Raw genomic sequence first — 19,144 nt, 5'->3', positions numbered from 1 at the left:
TCCTATAATAAAAACATACTTCACTGAAAGCAAAAAGTTCAAGGTCTAAGGGTAATACTTTCTTTGGCTCTTCTGAGTTTCTATTTCCATGTCATGACAATATTTATTTTCCTATGTTTCTGGTTATATTTTCCTTTTCGTTTCTTTTGCAGAGCGTTCTTCCTTTACCTGTCACATAAATGTTTACCAAGACTTTGACTTTGACTTCTCCTCACCTGCCTGTGTTCTCCTTGGCTCCCATGGCTTCCACCACAACTTATAAGGAAAAGATTCCTAAGAAGTGACACCTCCGTCTCTCTCCTAAGCATTAGAGAGAGATCTACCATGGAAGTGGCAGTCCAAAAGCCATCTCATCATGACCAAAACTGTACTCAGCATTTACCACCCGAATAAGACAGGTTTCTCCTTCTGTTTTGCTATCTGGAAAAAAAAGGCAATCCTACCTCCTCAGGTATCAAGCCATGAACTTCTCTAGTTGGGGAGATTTCTTGGACTCCTCACTGTGACTCTCTGCCTGCCCCAACCTGGGCTATTACACCTGCCAGTGCTGCCTTCTGAATATCTGTCCAGCTGTCCTCTCCAGTTTATCTCCACAGTGGCAGGCGGCCTTTCTTTAGCTTCTTGCCACCTTCCACCGATACCAACTTCTAATGGTTCTGTTTCCCTGTCTCATGTGTTACCCCCTCCAACACCATCTGCACTACATTGGAGGAAAACTTTCTCAAAGACAATCTGATCATGTCGCTCCTTGGTACCCTGGACACACCTGTATTAAACTCTCATCACACCCTACTGTGATTGCTGGTTTTCCTGTCTGCCCGCCCCACTCAGCAGTTCTGTACTGAGGATGGCTTGGAGCGTTCTTCATCACTGTATCCCCAGGGCCTACACAGCTCGGTGCTAATAAATGCTTGTTGGTTAAATGAATGACACTACTTAAATTCAAATACCTCACATTCCTTTAAAATATAACATATAACAGTCAAGTTAAGAGTAATCTAGGGGTGCCTGGCTGGCTCAGACAGTGGAGCGTGCGACTCTTGATCTCAGAGGTTGTGGGTTCAAGCCCCACACTGGGTGTAGAGCTTACTTAAAAAAAAAAGAGGGGCTCCTGGGTAGCTCAGTCAGTTAAGCGTCCGACTCTTGGTTTCCGTGCGGGTCATGATCTCAGGGTTGTGAAATCGAGTCCTGCACTGGGCTCTGTGCTCAGTGCAGAGACTGTTTGAGATTCTCTCTCTCTCTCTCCCTCTGCTCCTCCCCCTGCTTGTGTGTGCTCTAACATAAATAAAATCTTAAAAAAAAGAGTAATCTATTTTGTGAGGCAGTCTATTGCTAGCATTCTATCCATTCTACCATCTTTTCTATTCTAATGAATTAGAGTATGTATTTTTGGAAAGGAAAATAAATTTTGGAGGTTTTATTTACAACTAGTGCCATTTAAAGGTCTGGTCTGCAAACAAATATCTCATTTTAAACCTTTAAAATTAGTAACATGACATGTGATTGAGCCTTCTATTTTGCTGCTCAAATGAACATTAATTATTTTCATCTTTAAAACAACATATTTACTTTATAATTCTTTTTATTCTTAGTTATGAAGATTTTTATTGAATAATCTTAAGCATGATAAACATTATTTTGTATATATTCTTTAGGGTTGGACATGTTTTCTGCAAAGATACAGCTCCTTATTATCTTTAACAATTTCACTAAGCCCACAAATTTCATACTAGCAGTAGCTAATTCTGCCATTCAGGACAGGATGACTAAAACTCATAGTCTAGTCATTCTTTGATAGAACTGAAAAAGTACAAGGGCTGGGGATATTATTACCCCACTCCTGCTTACAACACCATTTTGATTGGTATATGGATAAAATAAACCCAAAAGTAAAAGAAGGAAAACAGAGCATGGTCATAAGATACCTGGTGTTTTGAACTTTCCACTGTCATTAATGATTTGTGTGCTAACATAAAAAGAATTAAGAAGCAAAACTCAGTTATTTATTTAACGGTGGTAATAATTAGTAAGGCTGTTTTAAAAGCCATTACTTTTCTAAAGATATGAAAAAGATGAATTTACTTTTAAAACAAATTAAATAAGGTAACACTTTTTTTTTTTTGAGAGTGAGAGAGAGAGAGAACCTGTGCACACGTGTAGTGGGGGGAGGGACAGAGGTAGAGAGAGAGAATCTTAAGCAGGTTCCATGCCCGGTGCAGAGCCCGACTTGGGGCTCATCACACCCCTGAGATCATGACCTGAGCCAAAATCAAGAGTCGGACACTTAACTGACTGAACCACCCAGGCATGCCAAAATAAGGTTAATACTTTTAAAACCAAATCAAATCAAATATGTATTGCATTGGTACCTGCATTCAGGTAATTGTAAACCTCAGGTTCAACATGTTTCTACACAGTAACTCTCTAGGTTAAAGTAACATCCCCATAAATGAAAACGAGTGCAACACTTTCACAGCGCTTTGTTTTTCATCCAGATGATTCAGGTTCCTTTTTAGAAAAGGCACTTCAATGCTTGTTTGCGGGGGTAGGTGATGTCCGCCACCTGCAGGCAGGACCCATCAGCCCTTCTGGGCTTTCACGGCAACGTGTATCAAGCTCACTCACAGCTTTCCTATCATGCTGCACATGGTGGATATTTGTAGCCACGGCTGTCTCCCCCACCACATTTAGAACTCCTTGCTGTCTTCATCTGCACGGCGGACCCATTACTATGCAGAGAACCTCACACTGAACGAGCACTCAAGAGCTGCCTATTTAATTATTAATGCTTCTGGTCCTTGTTGTCTCACTGGCTTCCTAACAAAGTAAAATTTTAATAGACTCAGAAGAAAGACCAGTTCACATTAATGAAAAGCTTTAAAAATAGACCATTTAAAGTCCCTTGTTATCTTATTACTTCAAAAGTACCTGAATGACCGTCACTGAACAGGTAGGGACTGCTGGCTAGCCACGCAGAGGAACGTGGCTCAAGTGGAGAGGAGGTGGGCAGGTTCTTAGCAAACTTGTCTGAGACTGGGTGTAGGGACAACGGGACAGGTTCTAGAGAGATTGGAGTTTGAATCCCAGCTCCACTGCTTGTTCACTGCATGAAAATGGGTAAGTGCTCTAGATTTACAGATGCGATTAAAATATGTCAAGCGCTAGAAGAGCTGAGCACCGTGCCCGGGATCTGGCAGGTCCTCAGGAAATGTCAGCTCTCTCCCATCTGTGGTCTCCATGTCTGTTCACAGCATGTCTTACTCCTAAACCACATGTACCAACATCTGCAAAGTCTTCCTCTTCCTTACCCTCATGTCCAATCAGATGGAGGACCCAATGTTTCCCACACAGCTCCCTTTGTGTTGGGACACAGAAATGCCCAAGTGCTCTAGGGTCATAGAGAGTTCTACCTGCCTGGGGAAGGAGGGTAGTCAGACAGCCTAACAGAACAGGAAACATAGAAACAGTTTGAAAAATCAAGAGAGTTTCTAAAAAAGTAGGAAGAAAGGAGGCCCCTAGGCAGGCCATTTCAGGTCGGGGGGCGGGGGGGAATGTACGATTGAGCTCCACAGAGTTGAGCACATTTGGAGATTCATGCATTTATATGGCTGAGGAAAGAGGGCAATTGGGATAGGGTCAGCAAAGGAGGTTTAACAGATGAACAGGAGTCAGATGAGAAGGGCCTTGTGCCCAGAGTAGGAAGGTGTCCCCAAATTCCCTGGCCATAATAGGAAGCTCCCACTGTGTTGTTTTGTCCTTTTGCTTCTACCTTTATTATAGGGCTTTGCACACTTGGCCTTTGTTAAGACTATTCATATGAATCTTATCTAGCACACTTATGGACCCGTTCACTGAAGATGGGGGCTTTGCCTCTTTCTGCCTTCTTCAAGAAAAAATCCGTAATGCCTTAGACGTGGAAAATGCTCAATAAGTATGTGTCTTGTTAAATCTGTCTACACATGAGTTTTTTCAAATGGAAAACTATGTTTTACTATTTTAAATATATTCCTTTTAAGATTATTTATATCATCATTTTACCAAAATGATGACAAAGAGGACTTATTAAACAACAGTTAGCTTTCACTTAACCTTTTCTGAATTCTAAAAATGTTAAATTAGTAGGGTCTGAAGTACAGAGATGACATGATTATAGATGCTTGTGATGCGTATATACTAAGGGGTGCACACTTTTTTGCCTTGAACCTACTGGTCACAATAACAACATAAACCTGTATCAATATTCATACACACACAATTTCAATTCAACACTGAGTCCCTGAGATGGGTGAGTCACTGTATTTACTGGGAATATAAAACCGATGCCCCCTGCGGTAATTACACAACAGCGTGCTGTGTTTATGTTCAAAAATAAAAATGAAACAGAAAACCTGAGATTCACAGAGTGAATTAGCTTGTCTAAGTTTGCCAACCAGCTAGGGACCAAGGGCAGATTCAAACTCTTGTCTGCTGACTTCAATGTAGATCTATTTCTATTACAGTTTTCTATTTCTCAGCAAGTATCAGTATGCTCATACTTATGAGTGGTTTGGCCAAGACTTACCAACAACTTGTTGGGAGAGGATTTTTACCTGAAAAATGCCGGTTTGCTCTTAAGTGATTATCTTGGCATCGCTAAGCCCTGTATTTTATCTAACAACAAATCTAGACAGCAGGCCTGACACAGAGCTTTATACGACTGAGTGATTTAATTAATGAAGACAGATGTGGAAGTATGAGCAGCACCCCACCACCTGATCGAGCAAGTACGAGACCTATGAAGAAAGGCCACTAATATGCACAGATGTCACAGAGCTCATGAATTTCTTTGTAGGAATATCATCAAACCATTCCAGAATCTCACCCAGTTAAACAAGGTGTCAAATTAGAAGCAAGAAATGTAGGAATAGCAGTGACAAGCGATAAGGCAAGTAAAAAAGTGAAAAGGCACGGAATCTGCAAGCATTTCGGATAGATGTGTGTGTCTGAACGTGTGTGTGTGCGCGTGCGGGCACACGTGTGTGTTCCACAAATGCACCATCGTTATCGGATATTAATTACAAAGGTATCATTCCTCCAGGGAAGAGCTAAATCATACATCATTCCCTCCATTTGTAAAAGGTAGGGAAGGACACATTTTAGAGACTTAAATCACAGTTGGTTAATAATTTTAAAGCATCCATATGAGTTAACTTCTTTGACGTATAAAATTCAGGGAGGACTTACTTTTCAGAAAGCCAGATTGATAAGAAATGGGATTGCTTTACAGGTACTAATTTTTAAAATGTAGGCATACAGTTTTCATACGAATGAAAATGAGTATCAGACAACACTAGCTAAATAAGCCTCACAGATTTTTTAGAGAGTAGGCTAGCGAGTTGGAATATAAAATACTCCCAGTCATTAGAAACTGAATATTTTTATATGTTAAAATTACTCTTTTAAAAATCTGGTTTTAAATTTATCTTTATGTTGTCTTTTCTGTGTTCATGATTATGGCAGTATTTCGCAGGACAATGATGATCATTCTGTCATGTCCCACACACCACCAGAGGGTTCTCGTTGACTTTCAGACCCTCTAAGACGAGACCCAACATCTGGTTGTAGTGCACCATCTAGTGGCCACAGGGATCACTGATGCCTGAATGTTGCTTGCTTGCTCTTCTGCATTTTAGAAATACTGTGACTTATCTTTTTAGAAAATAAGAGAACTGTAAACAGCACTACCAGATTCACAAGACTATGTCCTTCTAAAATTTATGTTTAAGTCATTTAATAAGCAACACAATTCTTAAAATGAAATGAGGGAAACTCAGACTACATGCTAGTCATGTGTAAGAAAGGTTTAAATGGCCATTAATTTAATTATACTGCATATTCATTTAAATACACTGTACACTGCTCCATGCAGAGGAGACACAATTTATACCAGTGAACAGGAACAATGTACCTGCTAACACCCACGTGTGCAGGGTTGCTGAGATATATTTTTTTTCTTCCTTTTTACCACAGGCAAGTGTTAGTAAAGGCAGTTAAAATCGTTTGGTCAAGTCTTTATGTTATTATCTAAACTGCACGGTCATGACAATACACTTAAATCATTTTCACATTTAAAAAGGCACTCTTCAGCATTTCTCTTTACTCTAAGTTGCTAATATCTAGAGAACGTTCCTCTTTTGAACTTCTCCAAACGTGTTTAATTTACTGTGCAGGTTCTAAATAGATGACTGATCATGTACTAATAAAGCACAAAAGATCAAGTGTTAAAGGTAAAATTAACGTGACTTTATCAAGGGGAATTTCTTATTGCTACTTGCTCACCTCCCATAGCGTGAGTACTCCTCATAAGTCATCTGTTATAATCCCAAGCTCTACATTCATTGTTATTGGTCACACACAAATAACTTACTCAAAATGCCTGAAGCAAAGGTATGGCTAAGATACTTACTAAAAGCAAAGCAAGCCAACCTGAATCCCTCTACAACTAGTGTTGATTTCATTTTGAACACAAAATTGAGAAATCTTGCATAGGATTATAAATCAGAAACACGTAAGGGCTCACTTTGAAACAAATTTCATTCTTTCTTTTTAAAAGGACTATTATTTGATAATTTAGGAGGCTATGTCTTACAGAGTAAATATCCCTCTGCTAAGTGGATGAATGGATTTGGCATGTCTTGGTCTGGAGTAGGAATTTCACAAGGAATTTGTTGATGTAGCTGTGAGATCAAGGAAGAAGGACTGGAGGTAGGACAGTTAGGTAGATTTTTAGTTACTGGTTAATGAATTAAGACCCACTCGGATGGAAGTCTCTGGGATCACATCTCAGAGCTTTTTCCTTAAACCTGTCTTACTTAATACCTGGCAAAAATGGAGAAGCTGAAGGAGAGAGCTAAAATACTAAATGCAAGGAGGGCGGGGAGAGGTTTCAAAGTCATTTCAACTTATTAGAAGAACAGGTCCAAGTCAATAAAATGGATGTAGAATAATTATTTCCCAGACTTGGAAGAGCATTCGCAGCCCTCAGAATTCCGATTCTGTCCTGTATGTCCCACAGGAGATCATCCGGCCTGCAGTGAAACGTGTCCAATGAGAGGAAACGCACTACTCCTGAGGGAGCCGTCCCTGGACGGACAGGTCCAACTACCAACACAACATTGCATGTTGAGGTTTAAAAGGAATCAGTTCTAGGTATAAGGGATGGACTAGATGTAGATCTCAGCTATCTTTGATTTAGAGGACTTAACAGAGTCAACTGCTAAAGGACTTAATACCATTTTTACATTTTAAGAGATGCCCATTAACAAGACCTCTTCCCTCAATTTGTGGTGTGAAAACTTGAGAAGACAGAGTGACATGTTGGAATATATCTAGAAAAACATGGCTAAGAGAACTGAGGGTATGTGATTTGGAGAAATGAAGATGCCAGCAGTTAATGATCGGGTTGTGAGGGGCACTGGGGCCAGGGAGTGAACGTAAGAGCTTTGGCTGAATGGATAGTTGGAGCTATTCCATTCAGCCAGAAGGTACTGGGAACCAAACAATGCCATACGAGGCAATTCAGTACTGATGAGATGAGGACTCTGCCCTCAGAAACTTCACCCAGCTTGTGTTGCAGAAGAACAAGCTCACTGCCGTGGGAACAATACTTGACCAGGAGCCACCGTTGCACAAAGGGGATAATGACACCTGCAGCCACGGGTGTTGCGAGGATCAAATAAAACCGAAGATGTGTACGTGCGCAGGAAACTGCATCGTAGTGACTTGTTCTTTGTGAGGGATGACACCCAAGGGATTCCCGAAGTTAGGAAACAAAGTAGACTCTGTGGCATGTAAGGTCCGTGCGGACCCTATGAGTCTATGATTTCATCTTATTAATAACCCAAGCTAATTAATTCTGCTTCAACATTCAAAGTTTATATTGCTTTGAGTTATAACGCATACATCATGTCTGCCCTACTTTCATAGTATATGTTAACTAACCTATAAGATGCAATCCCTTAATGCCATGGGGTTAGATCCTTTACTAGTTCCTAATTAAACCTTTTCCTCTCATCCACTGTTCATCACTTGGATAAATGGAATAGAGGTGTCTCTGTACCAATGAGGCCAATATGTATTTCAGAAAGTTCAAGGAATAACTCAAAATACATGATGATTTACCGAAGAAAGCGTCCTCTTTTTTTTTTTAAAACAGAAATGCTCCCGTTAAAATTGAGTAATATGACCTGATCATACTTACGACTGTGATCTGTGTTCATTATCTACTGACAGGATGGAACATGCTTCTTTGACTCTCATGTTTTTATACTCATTCTTTGCCTAAATGGTAAAGAAATTGATTCAAAAATAGTGCCGAAGAGATAGATGAAAACCTCTGCTGGGGAAGCTCAGAATCAATGGAGAGGCAAGAATCTGGAATTAAGTAGAAAAAGGAAAAGGACTGGGAGCAGGGATGAAAGATGAAGTTTGTAAAACGTGTTGAATTATTAGAAGTATTTGAAGTATGTTATACGTTAGATGAGCAAAAGTAAACTCCAGGTTCTGCAATGTCTTTTGACTCCAGACCAGCCTCCCACACCAGAACCTCATCACACACACGCACAAATGATGCCCTGTCTTAATGTGTGGAGTCGGCACAGTCTCTGCAAAGCAGCTGCAAACGTTCTACTAACACGACTAAGTAAACGGCGCTGAATGCTGGCGTACATGGTTTTGCTACCTTGGCCAGGAAATGGTGTTCACAGTGTGGTTATTTTAAGATATTTGAGATGGCGGTACTATTCACATAGCCCAACGGGAGTCTGTTACACTTGAAGTTTCCAGGTAAGGTAGGGGTTGACATCGGATTCCTGTCAAGGACAGTCACTGGACTCAGCTTGCTGGACCTGTGGCACATTGCTACCAGGAATGACCAGGAATGTGTATGAATGAATTTGCCTCTTCTATCTGCTTCTTTGAGCTTCACACATTCCAGTCACTTTTCCTAGAAAAGGTAGTGTAATTGTGGGGCCCTCTTTCCACCTTCAGTCTCTTCCCAGAGCCTCCCACTGGTGGCTCCCAATAAGACCCAGAAGCCAAGGAAGCCGGGGATGCTGGCTAAGGAACACCACAAGGCATAGGATGGAAGGAGTGGGTAGGGGGCTAAGTAAAGAGTCACTAGGTTATTTCCTGGGTGGGTGGATGGATGGATGAGTGGGTAGATGAGTACATGGATGGGTATATGGATGGATAGGGGGTGGATGGATGGGTTGGGGTAGTCTGGATGGTGACAGAGTCAGTAAATCATGTGTGATCTCCATTTCTTTCTCTGTAAACTGAATATTAAAAATCCTTTCTCTCTCTATAAAATGCCAGTGAAAATCAAATGGAATCATATGAAAATATTTTTTTACACTCCTTACAGTGCTATATATATGTCAGTTTTATTTATTTATTTTTTTTGGTTTATTTGTTTGGTTGTTTGGGGGAAGAGACCGAGGGGGAACAACAGGATTTGAGTGGTGCTTAAAATGCTAACTTTAAGAGGATAAAATAATTTTGTTCAGCTTGTTCTTCAGTGTGCTTTGTGGACATTTTAGAATCTGAGAAACCAGACAATGGTTAAGTGGCAACACTGATTATAAAAAAGGCTGGATCACTGTGTCCTACCATCGTAAATGTCCTTAAGACCTAGAAGACATACTTCATTGGTTGCTAAGGTTCACTAAGACTTAAGCCTTTTTCAGCTGAGATAGGGGAATGCATTCCCCTCAGACAGGGAGTAAACTTCAGATGGCTATATAATGAGCAAGTATAAAACACCATTCCAGTGCACTCAGGACCCCGGAGTCAAGCAGTGGCCCCTTCGGGACCTTCACTGAACCTCCCCCCGCCCCCCCCCAAGTGAGAAGCCCTGGGACACTGTACCTGTGTGTGTCCTTCGGTGAGCCTTCAGGTGAGAACTTTTTGTGTATACCTTGTTGCACCCCTCAAAATCACATCTGTGGATACGCCGTTTTCTGGAGTCTGGGGATTCAGACCGTCTCTGGCGTCTTGTGCTCTCAATACTAAATGGTGAAATTGAACTGGAAAAAAAAAAAAAGTGGAGTTAAATGGTGAGCAGCACAGCGCTCTGTTTTGGTTCTAGTGGCATGAGACCTCAGACTCATAGGCTGTCGCTTCCTATAGACTCAAGGCCCCATGGCCACATTTCCCACCATCACTTTCTTGGACACACTTTATTTCTTAATCTCAAAGGCAGGCAGCTTGGCCTATTTGTGATAAAACACTCCCCCAGAGAGAAAGACATGCTTAAAACAACAAGACAGAAACAAAAACTAAATAAAATCAGTGGTAGGTGAGTAGATCCTCCTCATCGAAAGAAATAATCTGGAACCCTTCTGAATGACACAGAGATTATTTTTGGAAGCTCTGCTATAGACAGACAAAATGAATGCATTTAATAAGTAACACGGGGGTCTGAACTGCACATGACAGCATATAAAATTGAGTAAAATCACAAGGTATATTTCAAAACAAGTGAGGTCAGGCTGAAAGAAATGACATCAGTACATCAATAACATGACTCATGACAAGCTATTTCTGTTCGGTAAAATGCACCTGACATTTAACTTTTCCAGTTGGTGGTTTTTCATGGTGAGGAATCAAGTACATTGTATTTAAAGATTAGCTGTACCACCATTATGAGAAAAAGTTTTAACTATGAAATTTGGCCCTGACTTGCTCGTTGTTTAATCCTAATGCCACAGTAGAAAAACAGGATTAGTTTGTAACGTCAGGTAATTGATTAACATGTACTTCTTCAAACCTTAATCTCTTTTGATTGAGGTAGAAATGAAGAATATGACTAATCGTTTTCAGTTACCCATGAAGTTCTTTACTATTATAACAAATACAACACAAAAGGAATCATCCATATTTCTACTGTAAAGAATTTACCACTGTTTATATTGACATATTTTCTTCCAGCTTTTTCATGTTTTGATGCTTTTCAAAAATATTTTTTATTAGTAAATCACCTCTTTTTTTTAAAAAAACTGAATGACGCTGAGCAAGAGTTCTTTGAAGAAAGTGGCATTTAAGTTTCACTTAAACAGATTACAGGTAAAGGTAAAACCCCACCCTTGTCTTCCTTCCTCTTCCTCCCAGGGAAAACCTGTCGTCGGTTTTCTTTAAATTCTTCCAATTCTTTCAGGTTATCCTTACCTACACATACCCACAGTCATAGAAACTCATAATACTGTTTTGTTCTTTAAGAGACATATAAATATCATCATATCGTTCACATCATTTTGCAAATTGCTCTACACTTGCCTTTTGCTTACTCAACATTAAGCATGGGAGATTATCCGTGTTGATGCCAACACTCGTTTATTTACTTGAAGTGCTATATCCACAACTCATCCATTCTAAGATGATTTTTTTCATATTTTGATGTCTCTAAAATGTAAGATACTTCTTACAACTGAAGGCTTGTCATAGTTTAACTGGCATAAATTTTTTCTGTATTAGTAGTACATCCAGTAATAGTGCATTTTACAATACGTGATATTTTAACTTAGATCAGGGGTTGGTAAACTTTTTCTGTAAATGGCTAAATAGCCAATATTTTGTTTTGACTTTGAGAGTCATGCAGTCTATGTTGTAACAAATCAACTCTGCCCTTGTAGCATGAAAGTAGCTACAGACAATATGTAAACAAGGGAGTATGGCTAATGTTCTAATAAAACCTTATTCACAAAACAGTGGGTTGTTTTTGGGGCCAGTGGTTGATGCATGACTTAGATGAAACATGGCAGTAGTCCAGTGAATATTCATGCCAGAGTTTTAAAGTCTATTTCCTAAGCAATCGACATTTAGATTATTTCTAATACTTCACTATAACATTGCTCCAGTAAACTTTTTTTCCTCAATGTTTCCTTCTACATATGTGCCTTTTAAGTTTTCAGTGTATCTTCTCACTTGTACAAATAACAGATTCAGCAGCCAAAGCTTTCTATTATTAGCTAAGACAAAATATAAGTGGTGTTTATCTACTTGTGCCTTTAAAGAGTTTTATGCAAGATCTTTATTAGTAGAATGAAAGAAAATATGGGATGGCTAAGCCACTTTTTCCAGCTTCCTATGAATCAATGTGGATTTGTGGTTTTCCACGTAACTGACTCAGTTGCGGCGACTGGAGCCTATTGTGAAAAAGTCAAAATAGTGCTGGCCTATTGGCTTTGGTCATTCTTGCCAAGGTATGCTCTAGCATAGGGTGGGCTTCTTGTGAACCAAACTGTACGCGTGTGATGAGAGGCCAACAGTAATTCATTTCTTGAATATCTAGTCATGAAAATAAATACGGATCTTGGCACTTGGGGACCTCAAAAATAGAGATTTCTGTGTCGTGATATGTTTGACAGCTTTTAACTCAAGAGAAAATGATATGGTATCTGTTTCCTTCAAATTATAACTTAAAGTCTATAATCAGAACGGTTTGTGTTATACAGTACTTTCTATGCACTAATAAGCGTAAATGTAACTATGCATAATCACACACATACATTGTTTTGCCTGCAGTTTATTTTAGCTATTTATCTTGCTGTGTATGTGTATATACAGAGAAAAGTAAAAAATAAATCTGAACTTAAAACCAAGTAACTACTAAGCAGGTCTTTAAGGGACCAATGAAGTGATGCTGTGCTATAGTCCAACAATCATGGAACCATTTGGCAGGTGGTTAAGGAAGGCAAAGGCCACAGAACGGCATGATACTACTTCACCGAGACTCCTGAATTTACACCAAAAAAAGACATGTTAGGTGCATGGCCTTCATGCTACAAAACTTAACACATTGATTTCCTTCATTTTAAAGTAAAATATTTTAGGACATTATGAAGAACCACCCCCTAAAGGTATCTATGCAATAAAGATTAAAAAAAAATTTAAAAAGGTATGTACAATGAATAGCTGTGCCCAGCAGAGCTAGCTTGGAAATGATATCCAATGGGTAAAATTTTTCCCTAGCTCCCCTTTTAAAATGGCAGAGGCATCCTCAGAAGATGCTGAAGAAACTTCGGCGAGGCTATGCCTTTCCGAACCACTTATTTGATCTCTTTGTGGAAAGGTAAGAAGAAGTGCACTGAAGTAGACAGGGAGCAAAAGAGCAAAAGAACTTAAGGAACACAGAAAGATGAGAACGCACTCCAACTCCACGCAGGACTGCTGCTATGCTGGGGTCCACGCATGAACCCACAGATGGCAGGCACTAGAGGGGGAAGACAACCAACGGTCGGGGTTTGGTCAACCCAAGGCCATGGCAGGAAATGTGGTTAAGGTACTGGTGCCAAGTATCTCTAGAGCCTAGAACACTGTGGGCATTCAAGAAATGTTTGCCAAATTGAATGAATGAATGAATGAATGAACAGATAAGTGTAATGTCAGGTATTCCTAATTTTTAACTTAATATAATCAATCAATTAATCCTCAACTGGTTAATTAATCCTTACCAGGATTCTTTTACTGCAAGTCTTCAGACAATGGTCACTCAATTCTTCACTCTTACTCTCATTTCCCTAAGCTTCATACTTTAAATACTATATACAAAGTGGCTACTGAATATCAGAGTCTGGGTAATCATTAAAACCACGTGTACATAAGTGTCTCAGTTCTTTGCCCTAAATTCAAGAGGGCGGCATTCTAAAGCATTGCTTACAATTAAAATTCTCAGTGGAAGGCCACTGAGATCCCTCTGAATGTGTACAGGATACCGGGGAATGAATAAAAATCTCCCCTTTGATCCCAGTAAGCATCTGTTAAGCAGGGGATGGTGAACAGTGATCTTACTCTCCGCAGTCTCATCCTGTCCTGTCCCACTCCAAGGCTCCCACGCGTGGGCGTTTGGTAACAGAACAGCTATCGTTACTCTCTGGGTATTTCCATTCTGCCCTATGCTTTCTGAGCAATGTGCCCCTTGTTCAGAAGGCCCTTCAGGTATCCCCAGATACATGCAAGCTGGTTCTGTGCTTCAAAAGCTGGTCTTGTTCTGAAGATGGAAATGCCACAGACGCCAGCGTTGGATTCTTCCAATAATCCTTCATAATAAGCTGGTACGATGAAAATGGTAGAGGCATAACAGTGGCCAGTGTGTTCCCAGAGAATGTACTAAAGGCATCTGCACAGTTTAAAAGAACAATAACTACAGGCCCACTCCCTTCCCCAGAAGGTTAGACCATTTGGAGGAGTGAATGAGCGCCTGAGGGGTCCTCACAGGCACTACGTTGTAATAATTAGATCTAGAGAGAACAAATGAGTGAATCATGACTTCAGTTGCACAACAGTCCCACTTGGAATGGCAAGTTAAATTAGAATTAAACCCAGAGAGGCTCGAGAAGTCACATCCAGGAACAGCTCTATTTAAATAGAAGGCACCGCATGGCTGCCATGAAAGAAATTAAGGTTAACTGTAATCAGCAGGTAATAAAAGACCATTTGTCACGTGTGACCTTAGTGTGATGAGATGCCCTTCACTGAAATTGAAGTTTCTATAGGTGTTTAATAAAAAAAAAAAAAGCCAGGACATTCTTCTAAGGCTGAAAAGAGAAAGAGAGGACACGCACATCCCAAATTTTAAAACAGGAACAGAGAACAATGGAAGAGAAGGTGCTTTAGCACGTTCACACATTCAATCTCAACAGATCTCTAGGGAGCTGGCTGTGGATAACACGACAGCTGACATTTACAGAAGGCTGACCACGTGCCAGCCTCCGCTCTAAATGCTTCAAGCTTCAAAGCAACTCTGCGAGATCAGTATGATTAGTGTCCCTCACTTAGAGATGGGGAAACGGAGGCACAGAAGTTAAGGCCAGGATTCAAACCCAAGTGGCTGACTCTAGGACCCAATCTTAGTTCTTACTTTCTATGGACTCAGATACGGCTAAGAGCAACCAGCATAGGATAAAACAGGAAAAGGCAACAACATAATCTGTATCATTTAAAGTTTCCCCCTCGTCCAATTACAGAAAAAAAAATAGCACATAAAAGCATTCTTACATGGAGTCTGCTATAATAAGGCGTATGCTTTTCTCTTGAGAATTTTTTTTTTTAAAGATTTTACAGGGGGAGTGGGAGAGAGAGAAGCAGGCTTCCCGCTGAGCAGGGAGCCCGATGTGGGGCTCGATCCCGGGACCCTGGGATCATGACCTGAGCCGAAGGCAGACGCTTAATGACTGAGCCACCCAGGCGCCCCTCTCTTGTGAATTTTAAGGCAAACTGCTTCATAAATACTGCCAGTTGAGGTATTCAGTATAATTACTATTAATCTACCTAAGAAAACACTTTCCTAAGTTGTTGTGAAAAAAATATTTATTGCCAGGGAAAAGTTTTTAGAAGGCTGAGTCTGGCAGTGGTATGCGATTATGTCTCCCTTCGCCGCGGCCACAGAACTAGCTCCTTACCTACCATTCCAGTTTATTCACCATGGCACCGAAAATGATTTTCAGTGGGCTGTGTTGACAGAGTTACCTTAAGGGAAGGGGAAACGTTCAGTTTTAAAAATATACTTTGTACTGTTCTCGAAAGTTTATTTTCAAATTATTTTGGATGGGGCAGTACGTATTACTTACTGGAATTGTGAATTAGTTTCTGCCACAGAATACAGGTAAGAACGAACCACTTCCTTGTTAGTAAATCAAACACCACGTTGGAAATGAAATATCAAGGCCAGAAGCCAAAAAAGAAGTTGATGAGACTTTCAGTTAACCAGGCATTACATAAATCTTGGTCACAGAGCTTCTGTTCACTTGGAGAAGCCCCACATTTGCACCTTTTTTTTTTTTTTTTTTGCAGGCTTTTTCTCAGCCAGTAGATGGCTCTCAGAAGCAGCAATCTTTGTATTTATCTTGCCGTATGACAACAGATTCTGTCTAGCTGCTATCAAACCACATCAGTGTCTTTCCTAGGATATTAATTGGGGAAAAGGTGCTATTTAGATACACCGCCTATCTAATCCCCAGAAGCTACGTCCCAAGGCAGATTCACCAGCGGGAAGTTTCTCTTTCCCTGGGCCTATGGTTTCCTATGGAAAACTACTTTTGATAAGAGATTGAAATTGTAAGATTAGCAGTTGTCAACCTTTCCGGAAGCTGTGACTAAGGCATTATACTACTTCACTTCAAATCTGGATTCAATAAAAATAAGTCCATTTTCACAAAATGTGTAAATCAAGAGTAATACATTTGCTAAAATAGGTCAACAAGCTCAATCTTAAGCATATATTCAACTAGATTTTGGCACTTTTTTCTTTTTCACACGAACAGACTATGTCCAAAGTGTAGTTCTGATTATTGTTTTATGTTAATAAAGAAAAGCTCCTACTAGTTACAGGTAATAGGTTTCTGAATGAGCTTTTTTGGGGTGGGTCTGTGGCTAGATAGTATAGCACGGTTTTTACTTAAATATAGCAGCGGCTGCCAAGTGTTCTCCATCACTGGCTAGACCATTAAAATACTCAAAACTGCCACAGGCTTATCTCTCTGCTCTTTTTTTGATTCACCATATTTTAGCGAGTAAGTTCAGAAGCTGCAAAACAAAAAGCTTAAAGATCAAACAGGAAAAAACCGAACCATTAATGGCATTAGGGGTAATTGGTTTTATTGTCAAACTTATGATGAATTTAGATTACAAGCTGACAGGGGCTTGTTTGTTAACAAAAGAGATCCATTTTCGATACACGGTATCTATTCAAAATAGTTACTTTGGGGGAACACCATATGCCTTGCAAAGACTTTACCCCATAAAATCAATTCATAATATAGGTTGAAACAAGTGTGGATTTCTGAATTACACTGGACACTGAATAGAAGACACATAACAGTACTGAAATATTCAGATGAACCTGTCACAGAATTTCTTCAGAAAACATCAGGGTTTAAATTATGTTTTATGCCAGGTGTTGTAGCTGGATCATTTGAACCTTAAATTTACTAGGTTATTATTTTAATCTCAATTTTTAAAAAATTTTTATTTTAGTTCAATTAATTAACACATAATGTGTTTTTTGTTTTAGAGGCACAGGTCTGTGATTCATCAGTCTTACATAATACGCGCAGTGCTCATTACATCGCACATGCCCTCCTTAATGTCCATCACCCAGCTACCCCCTCCCTCCACCCTCCTCCCCTCCAGCAGCATTTTAATCTGAATTTAAGACAGGCCCTGTCCTCAGTTTGAGGACTCAAAGAATACTATACTCAAGAATACAGATACAATCTCAGGCATGCCCTCTTGGAGCAGGCGTATCAACAGATGCTTGAAAGGGTGAAGGGTAAGAAAGGAAGGAAGGAGTTTGGGGAACACAGTCAACCCTGCGAGGACTTTACTTAAGTGCAAACACTGGAGTCTCACCATAACACTGCCCTAGGGCAGAATTTTACATAAAGAAGTCAGTTTTTCTCTATCAGAAGGATCTTATTATAAGGCAGATAGCCCTATGGATGTACCCCAGGCAAGGGCAGTATATAAAACTCTGTTTTATTTTTAAAATTTTTTAAAGATTTTTATTTATTTGAGAGAGAGCGAGGGGGCAAGCATGAGTGGGGCGGGGGGGGGATGAGGGGAGAGGTGGAGGGAGAAGCAGACTCCCTGCTGAGCAGGGAGCCCAACACAGGGCTCCATCCCGGGACCCTGAGATCGTGACCTGAGCCGAAAGCAGATGCTTAATTGACTGAGCCACCCAGGTACCCCGAAAACTCTGTGTTTTAAATATTAAAATATATCTAAAATGTTTCAAATATACAGCTCTAGTGAGATATTATAATGCAACCATAAATAAACTTTTGAAGTGACCACCAAAACAGGCCTCCATCTATTTTATGTTGATCATTAACCAGGTCTATGTTACACTAGAGATTTCTTTTATTAACACTGAAATGGTATCAGTTAACTATCTGGTACTTAAGCTTACATAAATTATTGAAACAGTTTTTATTGCTCTTATGGGGATATGTAAATAACAAGACCAAGCAGATTTCACTGGTAACGTTGCACTTGAGTTTTTCTTGGCCAAAAGGGCTGTCTGGTGCCGCAAACAGACATTTCTCCTAACATCAAAATAGCATGTGTTTGAATTTTGGAGAAAAACAAAAATCTTCCCATTTAATGAAGCAATATTTTACCTCTTTTTTATTTCCTTTCCGGAAAGCTTTACTTAATCTTCAAATACTCCACCAAATTAACATTGAAAAGATAAGAAAGTATATTAATGTGACCCACATTCATATTTGGAAGATGAGGAAACAGGCTCAGCAAGTTGATGAATTACCATACCACAGCCACACAGCTAAAGACTGGCAGAGTTGGAACCAGATGCCCAGCTTCCTGACCTCTCGAGCGAGGATTTTTCTACTCTCCAGCGCGGTTGTAGAAAGATCTGTGTCATAATTTTTACTTAGAATGAAGGAAAATCTGCTTGGCAACACCGATATTCTTTTTTTCCCTTATCAAATAGACTCAAATCCCCACCCTATTTACTTTTGTGCTTTGGCTGCCAGGAAACTCAGCCACAACAGCCTAGGATTTGGTGTGTTTATTTTCTACCTTAATTGTACAACTCCCAACCCTGAACTATATAGTTTAAATTTTATATAGTAACTTTTAAATGTATGTCTCACAAATTTCTTTCTGCACTAGGTGGACTATTTATGTTAAACAAGGAAAACAAAAGAGCAGCATGGACTTAAAAACAGAGAAAAACATGTGAAATTTGAACAGGGTTTTAATATGCAGACCCCTAAATTAAAGTTTTGTGATCAATAAGCTCACATTATTATCTTTAAGAAAAAACGAAAACAAGAATCCTAGTTTTTGTTGCTACTCCTACAGAAAAAGCATAGACCATAATCGGAAAATCTAGGTATGAATTATAACTTGTAATTTATTAGCAATGCTTTTTTAGACATTTAATCTCTTTGATTTTCAGATTCCCATATTTCAAATGCGGAGCTGTTAGAACGATTTCGCCGAGAGTCATGTAAACCTGACTCAATGTCCAATATATCTTCAACACTTAACCTTGGGCTCCTTCCTCTTCCTTTTTTGGTTAATAACTTTAAGATATACTTCACGTATGATAAAATTCAACCTATAAAGTGTACAGTTCAGTAGC

At 39.7% G+C, this 19,144-nt stretch overlaps 1 protein-coding gene across 3 annotated transcripts in view; it reads right to left on the bottom strand.

Moving 5' to 3' along the window:
- The window catches only part of KLF12 (KLF transcription factor 12), a 575,200-nt gene that overhangs the window by 17,973 nt on the left and 538,083 nt on the right, over positions 1-19,144 (bottom strand). For all 3 annotated transcript variants that reach the window (XM_078070259.1, XM_078070258.1, XM_078070260.1), the window contains one exon: positions 9,907-10,064. In XM_078070259.1, coding sequence (XP_077926385.1) covers positions 9,907-10,064 — 158 coding nt within the window. The remainder of the gene's footprint in view (positions 1-9,906; positions 10,065-19,144) is intronic.

The sequence above is a fragment of the Halichoerus grypus genome, chromosome 4, assembly GCF_964656455.1.
Source record: "Halichoerus grypus chromosome 4, mHalGry1.hap1.1, whole genome shotgun sequence".
Classification (NCBI taxonomy): Eukaryota; Metazoa; Chordata; class Mammalia; order Carnivora; family Phocidae; genus Halichoerus; species Halichoerus grypus.
This window is presented reverse-complemented; position numbering and strand designations above follow the sequence as displayed.